Source organism: Rhinatrema bivittatum, chromosome 2 (assembly GCF_901001135.1).
Source record: "Rhinatrema bivittatum chromosome 2, aRhiBiv1.1, whole genome shotgun sequence".
Classification (NCBI taxonomy): domain Eukaryota; kingdom Metazoa; phylum Chordata; class Amphibia; order Gymnophiona; family Rhinatrematidae; genus Rhinatrema; species Rhinatrema bivittatum.
This window is the reverse complement of record NC_042616.1, coordinates 460,536,078-460,549,144: the sequence shown is the minus strand read 5'-3', so window position 1 is coordinate 460,549,144 and position 13,067 is coordinate 460,536,078. Positions and strand designations below refer to the sequence as shown.

The window sequence follows — 13,067 nt, the reverse complement described above, 5'->3', positions numbered from 1 at the left end:
TCCTTCTACTCTATTGCCACTCTGAGAGTTTGACTCTATTCTCAGTACTGCCCTTCACACAGGCTCCCTCTGTCCCTCTCTCTCGCACACATGCTCCCTCTCTCTAGTGCACATACACACACCCTCATACAGGCTCCCTTACTCTCTCGCACACACACATCCCCTCATGCAGGGTCCTTCTCTCTTGCATACACACCCACACAAGCTCCCTTTCTCTCTCACACATACATCCTCACACAGGCTACCTATGTCTCTCATGCACCCCTTCACACAGGCACTCTCTCACTCATACATAATTCCTTCACACAGGCTAGCACCCTCACATACACACATTCCCTTCTTCATACACACCAGCTCTCAATCTCACACACATACAATCCCTTCTTCATACACACCAGCTCCCAGTCTCACACACATGCACACTCCTTCACAATCTCCCCATTAGGCTCCCTCTCTCTGGCACCCACACTCAAGCAACCCCCCCTGCTCTCTCTCACCCCTCCTGCTTACCCCCTCCCCGGTCTTTCTTACACCCCCCTGCTCACCCTCTTGCTCTCTCACACCCCCCTCCCCCCGCTCTCTAACACACGTAAGAACATGCCATACTGAGTCAGACCAAGGGTCCATCAAGCCCAGCATCCTGTTTCCAACAGTGGCCAATCCAGGCCAAAAGAACCTGGCAAGTACCCAGAAGCTAAGTCTATTCCATGTTATCATTGCTAGTAATAGCAGTGGCTATTCTCCAAGTCAACTTAATCAATAGCGGGCAATGGACCTTTCCTCCAAGAACTCATCCAATCCCCTCTCAAACACAACCACACCAACTGCACTAACCACATCCTCTGGCAACAAATTCCAGAGTTTAATTGTGCGTTGAGTAAAAAAAAACTTTCTCAGATTAGTTTCAAATGTGCCACATGCTAACTTCAGGGAGTGAAGTTAGCATGTGGCACATTATTATGTGCCACATGCTATTATCCGAAAGAGTAAATAACCGATTCACATCTACCCGCTCTAAACCTCCCATGATTTTAAACACCTCCATCATATCCCCCCTCAGCCGTCTCCTCTCCAAGCTGAAAAGTCCCAACCCCTCTAGTCTTTCCTCACAGGGGAGCTGTTCCACTCCCCCCATCATCTTGGTAGGCCCTCTCTGTACCCTCTCCATCGCAACTATATCTTTCTTGAGATGCGGCGACCCGAATTGTACACAGTATTCCCCCTCTCACACACACACCACTCCACATACATTCACTCCCACCGGGGCATTCATCTATGCCACGAGCAAAGCGTGGCACGCGGGGGCCTTCATCTTCGCTGTGAATGGCACACGCTCCATTTGCAGCACGCCAGGACCTTCATCTTGGCTGCATATGGCGTGCTGGGGCTGTCATCTTCGCTGCGAACGAATTTGGCAATTCTGCGCGGTGGGGGGGATTCTGCACTCCGCAGTAGCACAGAATTCCCCCAGGACTAACATCTACAAATGATCTCGGCCTCTCTCACTGCAGAAAAGACAACGTAAGAGCAGACTTTCTCAGCAGGGGACCCAGGAGAATGGGTGTTGTCAGCCGAGGCATTTCATCTGATAGTGGTTGCTGGGGGCCTTCCATTCCTAGACCTGCTGGTGATTTCTCGCAATGTGAAAGTTCCTCGATTCTTCAGTCACAGGAGATATCCGTGGTCCCTGGGCATAGATGCTCCCGTACAGGTCTGGCCGGAAGACAGGTTGCTTTATGCCTTTCCTCCGTGGCCCTTGTTGGGCAGGATAATTCACAAGCAAAAGCCACAGGGGGGGCTAGTACTCTTGGTGGCGCCAGACTGGCCCAGGCATCCGTGGTATTCAGATCTGCGATTACTCCTGGTGGAGACCCCCCTCATCTTCCGCTGCACATGGGTCTGTTGCAGCAGGGACCAGTTCTCGAGAATATGACTTGGTTCTGACTTACGGTTTGGCCCTTGAGAGAGCTCGCCTGTTGAAGCCTAGCGTGTTCTCAGAATTTCATTTGAATCAGTCCATTTCCTTGCCCCCTGAATAAGGTCAGGGACGCAGAGGTCTATTGCCTCCTGCGTCGATTGGATGTCAAGAGACATCTGGATGTTTCTGAACGTTTCTGGAAGATGAGTCACCTGTTTGTCCTTCATGGTGGAAGGAAGCAGGGCGAACCAGCTTTATAGGCAACAATAGCTCGCTGGATTAAGGAGGTAGTCACAGCTGCCTATGTGGATGCTGAAAAGCCATTGCCTGCTCAGGTAGGGCTCATTTCACTAGGGCTCAGGCAGTGTCATGGGCAGAGGTTAGATTGTTGTCTCCCATCAATATCTGTCAAGCTGCAAAATTGTCATCCTTACTTACTTTTTCCAAGTTTTATCGTCTGGATGTACAGACCCAGGAGGATGCAGCTTTTGCACATGCGGTGTTGACTGGACCGCGGGCAGCCTCCCACCCTGTTCGGGTCTAGCTTTGGTACATCCCACTGGTCCTGAGTCCATCTGTCTACACGCTTGGAAATGGAGAATTTACTTACCTGATAATTTCATTTTCCCTAGTGTAGACAGATGGACTCAGCTTCCTGCCCTCGGCTGCTGAATGATTGTGTCAATAGTCCTCGTGTGGGGCTCCGGGTCCCAAGGGATTACTGGTAAGTGTTCATCCAGTCCCTAGATTGGGGTACCTATGTTCTTACTTGAGTTCAGTGTTTCTTGTTAGTTGAGTATAGTTATGGTTGCCTGTTTTTTAATCAAGTTTTTTGCTAGTTTGTCCACAGTTGCTTTTGAAGAGAATACTGGCAGGTTAGGGTCACTGCCAGAGTATATGTAATGTGACGTCAGCTTACTCCATCTGCTGGCAGGGGAGTATAATCCACTGGTCCTGAGTCCATCTGTCTACTCTAAGGAAAACAAAATTATCAATTAAGTAATTTCTCCATTCCTGAAGGATGATGCCCTGGTGTTCATTGTACCAAGTGAACCACCATCCCAGTCGAAGGGGAGCAGCTCTGAAGGATGCCCAAAATAGGATTGAGGCTATCTTCAAGCAGGCATTTGAAGCATGGCTATGAATTTGCAAATAGATTCTTGCTGCTGCTTGGTGGCCCGAGCAGGTTTGTGTCTCTCAGGAGGCCAGTGATGGAGCCAGGAGCTGCATTTTTAGCGGATGCAGGCTGTGACATGGTGCGTACGGAAGCTCAAGTGTAGCTTCTGTCATAGCAGCAAGGCACACGCTAGCTTTTCTTGCTGCTCTGTGCGACCATTTACTGTGCTGCCCCACCCCACCCCGCCGGTCCCCTGATTCATTCAGTCTGTGACCCGGGCCCATCAAAAAAAAGCCCAGCTTCCCCCAGCAATCTATATTTTTTAAAACTAACACCCCCCACCCCACCCCAAATGGAATCCATGGTCAAGGGAAGGATATTAGGTATCCTAAGCAAACCACCCAGCCTTGCACGCACACACACAATTCATTTATGCATCTATAACAGATTTTACATGAAAAATAACATTCAAAAGTAGAGTCTGCTGAGGCAAAAATATCACAACATGCATATATTTACATGCATTGCTGTGGTGCCAACCAGAAAATTGTGCAAAAAGACACTTGTAGATTTTTTGTAATGCATGCTGGTTGTGGACTTGGCCCTCAGAAAGCCATGAATAAATGGAATTACCATTACAATATAGTAAACTTCTCATACCAAAACAACTAGTAACAACAACCTTATCTAGGAAAATGTAATGCTGCACATATTACACCAGGCCCTAGAACATCAATACATTTCCTATTAGGAAAACAAAATAATCAGACTGCTGTAGATCACTAAAGGTAAATTATATGGTAGCAGAATACCTCACCTTGGTCATACATGGAGAACACACACAGACCTGACAAAATACAGAATAAAGAGACCAGAAAGTATAAATAAAAACATGCTGAGAACTGAACTGGAACCCACAACAAGCCTAGCCTCTATAAGCAGAGCAACAATGGAAAAAACAGAAACATTACCATTCTTCATAAAACATTAAAAAATAAAATAAAAAAATATAAAACATCAATCATTATAGTAAAATCATAGCCATAAAAAGAAGAAATATTTCAAGCCAGTTAACAAATAGAATATCCAAAGTTTCTCAAACACCAATAAAATATTTCAAAACATCTGATGAATAAAAAAAATCCAATAATATTTCCCCCTCCAAAAGAACAGTAAAGTATTTCAAAACAGCAGAAACAACAAATTATGCCCAATAATTAAAACTAATAAGGATTAAAAAAAATCTACCTAGGATCTTTTGATTTCCAGTTACCCTGAGATTGTCATGGATTAGGGGAGGTAAGGCTACACAAACTTTTATCTTCACACACACACACACATAAACATACATACATATTCATTTTCTCATACACTCCATCTCTCATATACATGTCTATGCCCTCACAAACACTCGCTCTTTCTCAAGACAAATTATGTGTGTGTGTGTGTGAGCATGCCTGTGAGAGTCTACATGTGACATATAGGCTCTCAAGACACAATTGCACACAGGCGCTCAGACATAAACACACTCAAGCACTCATGTTGACAGGCAAGCTCTCACACAGACACACACACATACAAATGAACACAAGCTTTGACATAGACACACATTTAAGTTCTCACACAGATACATATAACTTTAAGGGTTATTTCTTGTTTGGGAGTGAGTTGGAGAAGATGGGATGAATTCAAGATTCTGTGATTGCCGGAGGACAAGAAAGCAATGTCGCATTCTTTTGGGGCAAGAGGCCACTCCAGAGACTCCCATCATTTTTGCCCTTACAGAGGTGTAGCAAATAAGAAGTCACATCCCTTTGGAAGGGACTAGTCTTTTCGGCCTAAGAAGCCAAATAAGGATGTGGGCTCCAGAACCAGAGCAAGTCTATCTTTGCAAAGAAGATGCAGGTACCCACCTACTGGTTCCAGAGGTAGACATCTGCCTATCTCACTTTTATCACAGGTGGGCCCAAATCAAGATGGACCAGTGGTACCTGGATATAATAAGAGGTGACTATGCTCTAGAATTTATCTGAATTCCTATGGATGCCTTTATAGTCTCTCCATGCAACTCGCTAGCAAAGAGAATGGCAATGGAGGCTACATTTAAAAGGCTGATGGATCGCAGGGCCGTATTTCCAGTTCCCAGATCGCAGGAAATTATGGGGCGATATTCTGTTTATTTGTCATTCCCAAGAAGGAAGAGGGTTGCTTCCGACCGATCCTTGATCTGAAGGGAGTCAACCAGCATTTGTGCATGACTCACTTCAGAATGGAAACCTTACACTCCATAATTGTGGCAGTGCAGAAAGGGGAATTTGTCATATCTCTCTGACTGAAGCCTATCTACATATTCCCATTCAACAGGAGCATCAGTGGTTTCTTCATTTTGCTGTTCTAGGGCACCATTATCGGTTTCAAACCCTACTGTTCGGTCTGGCTATGGTGCCCAGAACCTTCTTCAAGATCATGGTGGTAATATCAGTGTCTCTGCACAAGGAGAGCTTTCTATTCCATCCATATCTGGACTTCTGGTTAATTTGAGCCAAGAATACAGAAGAGAATCACTTGGCATCTCGCAAAGTGATCTGCTTTCTTCAGGAGCTAGGCTGGGTGGTGAACGTAGCCAAAAGCAGTTTACAGCCGACACAGACTCTCGGAGTTTGATTCGGTACAGAGCAGGGCAGAGCATTCCTCCAAGAGAAACGTATCCAGAAGTTGGCGAATGAAGTTCAGTCTTTGAGGATGGCCATTTTTCCAATGGTGTAGACTTGTACGCAAATCTTGGGGTCGATGACTATGCTGGAGGTAATACCCTGGGCAAGGTCGCTTATGCGGCCACTTCAGTATGTGGCCGCATAAGCCTACCCTTAACCTCCGTACATAGTAATCCTTTCCTACCTCAGCTTGCATTCCCAAATCCAAGAAATATGTCTTCTGTATATTTATTTTACTGTGATCATTCTCTGCTACCTGCTCCCTAATAATTAGAATCATGACTTGTATATAATTTGTTGCCCTGTTACCTTCCTCTTGTATATATTACAGTTTCAGTTTGCATATTTCCATTCTCATGCCTTTTCCTCCAATCTATGTTTCTCTTTTTGCAACTCCCAGTTTTTTACATCCTTGTTTTTTGTAACTGATTTTCTACATTGTCTCCCTTGTTACATGTAAACCGGCATGATGTCCCTGACGAATCTTGGTAATGATAAACCTTAAATAAATAAATGTGGTGCTCTCATGGTGGAATCTGCAATCACAGGGGGAGTACACAGTAAGGCTCCACTTGCCGATAGAAGTGAGCGAGCAATTGCAGTGGTGGTTGCAAAGGGAACTACCTCAGGAAAGGCGTGTCCTTGGAGATATCGTACTGGTTGGTGCTCACAACAGACGTGAGCCTTCTGAGTTGGGGGGCTCACTGGCAAGAGTTGATGGCGCAAGGTTGGAGGAATGACAGTGAACCATCAATTGTTTGGAAGTCTGTGCAGTTTGCTTGGTGTATATTCAGTTTGCTGAACTGTTGGCAGGTCAAACAGTGAAAGTAATGCCAGATAATGCCATGACAGTAACCTGTATAAATCATTAGGGTAGAACCAGTTGTCAGTGGAGATAGATGCTCTCATGGCATGGGCAGAGCAACATCTTCAGGCGTTATCTGCCTGTCACATTGCCAGGAAGGACAATGTGAGGGCTGATTTTCTCAGCAGGCAGGTCTTAGACCCAGGAGAGTGGGAGCTGGCAAATGATGCCTTTCAGCTCATAATTTCTCAATGGGGGCAACCATATCTGGATTTAATGGAAAGTTACAGCAATGCAAAGGTGCCACAGTTCTAAAGTCGCAGAAAGGATCTGAGAGCATTCAGAATTGATGCTATCATTCAAGAGTGGCCATGGAATGGGATGTTATATGTTTTCCCTCCTTGGCCAATAATCGACAGGGTAATTTGGAAGATTGCAAGTCATACTATGACTCTGCTTTCTGGTGGCTCTGGATTGGCCACGGAGACCATAGTATGCTGACCTTCCCCCCTCCCCCGCAATGACTCCTAGTGGGCAGTCTTATGAGACTGCTGGTCAGGGAGGATGATCTGCATTAGAGTTCAACCTAATCAGTGCACGAAAATCTAAGTTGGTTCTGTCTTACATTTTGGCCCTTTAGAGGGCTCATCTGCTGAGGCATGGCTGTTCTCCAGCAGTGTTATCCACATTGCTTTGCACTAGAAAGTTTGCTACATCTCTGGCTTATATTAGCTTTTGGAGAGAATTCGAGAACTGGTGCGAGTTGAGAGGGTCACACCCTCTCAGAGTAGAGATCCCACTGATTTTTTTAATTTTTGCAGGAGGGATTAGTTAAGGGCTTGGCCCTAAACACCCTGAAGGTGCAGGTGGCAGCTCTTGCATGCTATACAGGGTGGTTTAATGGTAGGCCCTTGTCTTCCCATTCAGATGTATCTAGGTTCTTGAAGGGTGTCAAGCATCTATGACCTCCCTTGCACCTCCCGGTGCCTCTTTGGGACCTTAATCTGGTATTGAGATTTTTGTCGGGCCCTACTTTCGGCCACTGCATGTTCTCTCCTTACGGTGTATTTCTGAGTTGCAGACTCATTCTTGCCATGAGCCATTTCTATAAATAATTCCAGGGGCAGTGCAGCTCAGGACTGTACCTTCCTTTTTGCTGAAGGTGGTATTGGAGTTCCATTTGAATCACTCTATTCTTGCCCACACTTGACAGAGATAAGCAAGATTTTCAGTTGTTACTTGCCTTATGATGTGAAGCGGCATCTGATGTGGTACATGAAGGTTACTCGCTCTTTGAGGAAGACTGATCGACTGTTTGTTCTCCATGGTAGAGGTAGACAAGGAGAATCAGAATCGGGGGTGATAGTAGCCTGTTGGGTTAAAGAGGTCATCACGGCTGCCTGTGTGGATGCAGATGTTCCATTGCCTAGGCAAGTCAGGGCACATTCCACTAGAGCACAGGCAGTCTCGTGGGCAGAGATTCAGTTGTCGTCTCTAGTCAAGATTTGCCGGGCGGCAACATGGTCCTCTTTACATACATTTTCCAAGCATTACCACTTGGATGTTAAGGCTTAAGAGAATGCAACCTTTGTGCAGGCAGTGTTGTCAGGAGTGCAGGCAGCCTCCTACCCAATTTGGGAGTAACTTTGGTAAATCCCACTGGTGTGGATTGGCCTGCCTAAGTGCAAAGGAAGGTGAACTTAATTCTTACCTGATAATTTCCTTTCCTGTGAGGCCAGGCCACAAGCCACTATGGGCTGCCTACTTGATTTTCTTTTCAGTTCGTCCCTTATTTGGGGATGATGCAGAGTGTTCTTTGTTCTGAGTCATTTGAAGCACTGGTAAGTAAAGAACCAGTCCCGTAAGATGTTAAATTTTTTACTGAGCTCAGTATTTCTGAGTTGGCTGGAAGTAACAAGTCGTTGGCTCGTAATAGTCATAGTTCAAGTATAATCAGTTTGTCCACAGTTTGGCTTTTCTAGAGATACTGGCAGGCTGATGTTGGGGCAGGGCTATATGTCGTGACATCAGTGAGTCAGTTTACTCGTCTCCATCTGCTGGTAGGAGTGCATAACCCATTGGTGTGGATTGGCCTGCCTTCCTTAGAGGAAAGGAAATTATCAACTAAGAAGCAATTTCACCTTTTCCAGGTCAAGTCTAGTGAGGTCCAGCTCTTCTGCAGGCACTGGATATGCTCTTCAGGCCCTCACCACACCACACCAAGAATGAGATTGTTCCTCAGTTCAGTGTCTCCACCCTGGACACAACTATAGTAAACTGCAAATTTTGGTTGTATAACTCCTGTAACATAAGCGATTGTAGGGATGCAAGATACTGTAAGGATTTAATATCATTACTATAATTATGTTGCTGACCTCAAGTATTTGAGAATAATTTGCTTTTAGAGGGGAAATTTTAATTATTTTTTTTCTAGCTTTAAATAGTTAAGCAACCACCTAAAGCTGGCCACTTTCAAGGATGCTTCAGGCAAAGGGAGGATGAAGGAATGATCAATACTGCTTGAAGTCCACAAAGCAAAGAACAGCAAAGTGAAAATAAACAGAATGTTCACTTTCTGTTGGGACGTCAGTGAAAACAGCATGTTCTCCTGGGCTGGGCCCTCTCCCGTTCGTCAAGTCCTTTCCATGCAAGTCATTTCCTGGCCTTCGAGTAACTGAACAAAAGGAGGCTCGACGGGGCAGCAGGAAATGACAGGGTCCCGGTATGAGGTCATCGCAGCTTTGACTGGAATTGGCTCTGCCTTTCTTAGCGCTATAAATACAGTGGAGTTCAGCAGCTTGTCAAACTCTTTATCTGAGATGCTAACAATGGGTGCTAGAAGGTAAGTCCAGAGTTTCTTTCATTCATTTCAAGTGTTAGATTAGATTTTAATCAGACCTTTAAAACCGTGCTGCTGTTTTATAGCAGTATTGGTCTTAGAAAACATTTTAAACCAGTTAGATCCAATTAATCTGAACATTTTTGTATATTTTTTTATTTTCTCCTTATTTTTCAAAAATTCATGAATGAAGATAGGTTCTGTGTGACTTAGTGATCATGTGTAGAAGAGATAAGAATTCTTAATCTTCAGCTGGTGATGACATACAGTGTTGATAATACGGTAACTGTGAGGTCACCACTAGAAGGGACCTCACAAGAAGGGACAAGAAGAATATAGTGCAGGAAGAAAGGAACCTGAAGGGACAAATAACCCGTTCTCATGGGGGCAACACATCAACAGAGTGAAAGGGAGAGGGCAAAAAGACTGATGAGAGGAAAAGGAGGCATTTGATATTTTAATTTTACTGTCAACTAAGAAGCAGCTTGTTTGTTGCTTTAAATTTACTTAAGTCATTTGTATTGGTTCCCTCATTTTCCTATGTGGGACCCAGTTTTGAGCAATAGAAAAATTACAGAATCCTCAATTCAAAATTACTTTAAAATAAAAATTAAATTATGCAGTCTTCCATAATTTATTCTAAAACAGTAATAACTGTATGCTTAAAATTATTTGCAAACAATAACTTGTCTTTTCTAGTTTAGCTCCCCTAATGACATTTCATCTTAGACCCCACTAGTGGTAGAATACAGTTTTTGGAAATTAATGCATGAGAGTCCACATTCTGATTCTAATTTGAAACTGGATTGCTGGGGATTCTGGAAAGGTTTATCAATTTGGAGAAGCAGAGCTAGCAAAAGATCAACATGAATGACCTTAGAGCAGAGCTTCCCAAACCTTCCACGATCAGTCTGGTTTTCACCAAATCCACAATAACTATGCATGAGATAAATGTGCATACATTAGAAACCTAGGATCTGTAAATTTGCCTTGTGCATATTAATTGTGGACATTCTGAAAACCCAGTAGGCTGTGGGATCCCAAAGACAAATTTGGGAAGCCCTGCCTTGGAGGATAGTTTGAAAAAGCTGATATGGAGAGAAAGACTGAGGGGTGACTTGATAGTCTTTGACTATATAAAGGATGGGGATTGCTTGTTCTCCCTCTCTCCTGAGGAAAGCATAAGACATAATGGGCTTAAATTTAGCAGGTTACATGTAGAGTAAACATTATTTATTACAAGGATGTGTTGCTCTCCTACTGGAGTACTCAGCAAGGTACAGGATTATCAAATAATTAACATGATACATAGAGTCTAAGCATAGTTTAAATTACTACATAAATAATACAAAATAAATAAATGTAATACTTTAGGAAGAAATCCCTGACTGAGAAAGAGTAATCAAATACTAGACCAAGTTATTAAGCTAGTGAAATCTCCATTATCAGAGATTGGACAAATGTTGGTACGGGATGATACAGGTGTTATGGATCATGACAGGGGATGGATTGGATGACGTTCTGTGGTCCCTATCTTTCTATGATCATAATTCTGATAATGGTAGTAATAATGACTTTTTTTTTCCTGGCAGAACGATGGAAGAAGAAGGAACCCTATCCTTGCATGCTGCCCTCAGTTCCAGCAACCAGTGTGTGCTGTTTCTAACGGACCAGAGAAACCAGCTGCATGTCCATGTACAGCGCCTCCGCAAAATTGCTGCACGGATCGACAAATTTCACAAGAGGTCTGTTATTACCACCTTCACAGGGAATTGCTTGAGCATAGCTGGTGCAGTCGCTACCATTGTTGGCCTCTCCCTCACCCCCGTCACCCTTGGGGCATCTCTCTTGGCCTCCTCGGTGGGACTAGGGGTTGCTGCGGCAGGAGGGGCAGCCAACGTCACTTCGGACTTGTCTTTGGCACTCTCAAACTACAGGGAGCTGAGAAAAGTGCGGGAAATTGATGAAGCTTGCCGCAAGCAGCTAAAGGAGATCTGGGAATGCCTGGAGCTGGCACAGCAGACGCCGGGCACTGTAGGATATGATCTCTGTGCTGCAGAGGAAGACCCTAGCGACTCTATCCGCTGTATGATACTGTCTGGCTCGCATGACTTCTTGGTGCCAAAATATTCAGAAGAGGCCACCAAAGTGAGCCAGGCAGTGTTGAGGGCCAAAGTCCAGAGACTAGCCGTGCACCTGGAGTCTTGTATACGCATCCTGGACAGTATGTGTGAACAGTTTCAGTCAGGAAGAACAACACTGGACACACAGCCACTCCTAGATGGGTACTGAATACAGCAAGCAAGAACTGGACATTTAAAACTAAGACTGTGGAGGTGTATTCTGAGTTGTACAGATAGCTAGGCAGTCTGTGTCCTATACTGGCAGAACTGAGCTGGGCATGGTAGGCCAGAGTTAAACCTATTTCACTGAAGCTGCTGCTGAAAAGCACACAAAGACCAAACTAATCAAGTTCAGCTGTTAAGGGCAGGCAGGGGAACATAGAAAATTAAGAGAGGGGGTCCAGAGGTAAGGTTGCCAGATAGTTGACATGTATATAGTAATGATACATCTATTCACCTGAGAAAATATTTGTATCTATATTTTTGCTTTAGCTTCCTTACACTTGAAAGCTAGTGTTAAAATTGTATCAATGCTTGGTCACATTTTCTCTGTTACTTGAGCAGCCTTGTCATTCTTATGGCCAGGAATAAAAATACACTGGGCATGCACGCTTTCTCCACTTGGAATTGGCTGCCTTCATGTTTTCAGATTCCCCTCCATGCATTCTTTTAGAATGTAGCAACAAGTATGAAGTCATTTTTATTACAAAGTGATGTTTTGAAATCCCAGCATGTCTGTGAACTGACAGATTTGTTTCATTTCTTCATTTTCGATGAAGCATCCAGAAGAGCTTAAACTATAATTACTTTGCTTTGCCTTTTTTTTTTTTAAGTAATTGTGCCCTGCTCCATTTGTACGTCAGGAGCTGCAGTACACACACCCTATACCGTTGTGGTAACAAATTAGAATTGTTTGTGTTAAGAAGAATGATTTCACCAGAGATATCTGTGACCCAGTGTAAAATCTACAGCAAGGAAAAACTACATAGTTGGTTTTTCACTACAGTAGGGTGGGATATCACACAACTTTAACTTTAACTCACAAGCACCCTTAACTGTTCTATGTTCTTTGTTCCATGTAATGCTCTTTAGGCAAGTTGAATTGTTTATCTGTAAACCGGTTTGATTTGCATCCAATGCAAGAAGATCGGTATAGAAAAGACCAAAAATAAATAAATAACTTTAAAAATATAAAATAAATAGTATGTTAAACAGTGGAAAATTAAAAGACCCAGATGAATTTGAAAGTCTGTATCATGATAAATCGATGTATATATGGCCTGCGATGAACATTAGATTTGAATAAAGATGTTTTATTTTCTGTGCTGCTGCTTGCTTTCGGGAAAAATGACTATAGTTCATGGAGAGAGGCTGTGCCAGGCAGTTGCTGCTGGGGACTAGGGCCCTGAGCAGCAAGAACGATATTCCTTGGCACTGGGTTGGGGCAAGTGCCTCTTGCTCCTGTCTGCTGAACACCCCCCTTCCCCTGGACTTTATTAAAATCCAAATCCCAACCCTCATGTAAATCACTGTCCCGTTTTTTCTGTAACC

The 13,067-nt window shown here is 44.0% G+C and overlaps 1 protein-coding gene across 1 annotated transcript; it reads left to right on the top strand.

Moving 5' to 3' along the window:
* Nucleotides 1-4,620: 4,620 nt before the first annotated feature.
* On the top strand, nt 4,621-12,837 carry LOC115084980 (apolipoprotein L domain-containing protein 1-like). Its single transcript, XM_029590469.1, has 2 exons — nt 4,621-9,396; nt 10,986-12,837. The coding sequence occupies exons 1-2, from the start codon at nt 9,263-9,265 to the stop codon at nt 11,683-11,685; spliced, it is 834 nt and encodes a 277-aa protein (XP_029446329.1). The 5' UTR covers nt 4,621-9,262; the 3' UTR covers nt 11,686-12,837.
* The last annotated feature ends 230 nt before the right edge of the window (nt 12,838-13,067 follow it).

What these genes read in the sequence shown, in the direction of transcription:
- LOC115084980 (XM_029590469.1), top strand. Translation starts at nt 9,263, where the DNA reads ATGACAGGGTCCCGGTATGAGGTCATCGCAGCTTTGACTGGAATTGGC. An exon ending in CTAACAATGGGTGCTAGAAG is followed by an intron (nt 9,397 to 10,985) that starts GTAAGTCCAGAG and finishes TTTTCCTGGCAG; the next exon opens with AACGATGGAAGAAGAAGGAA.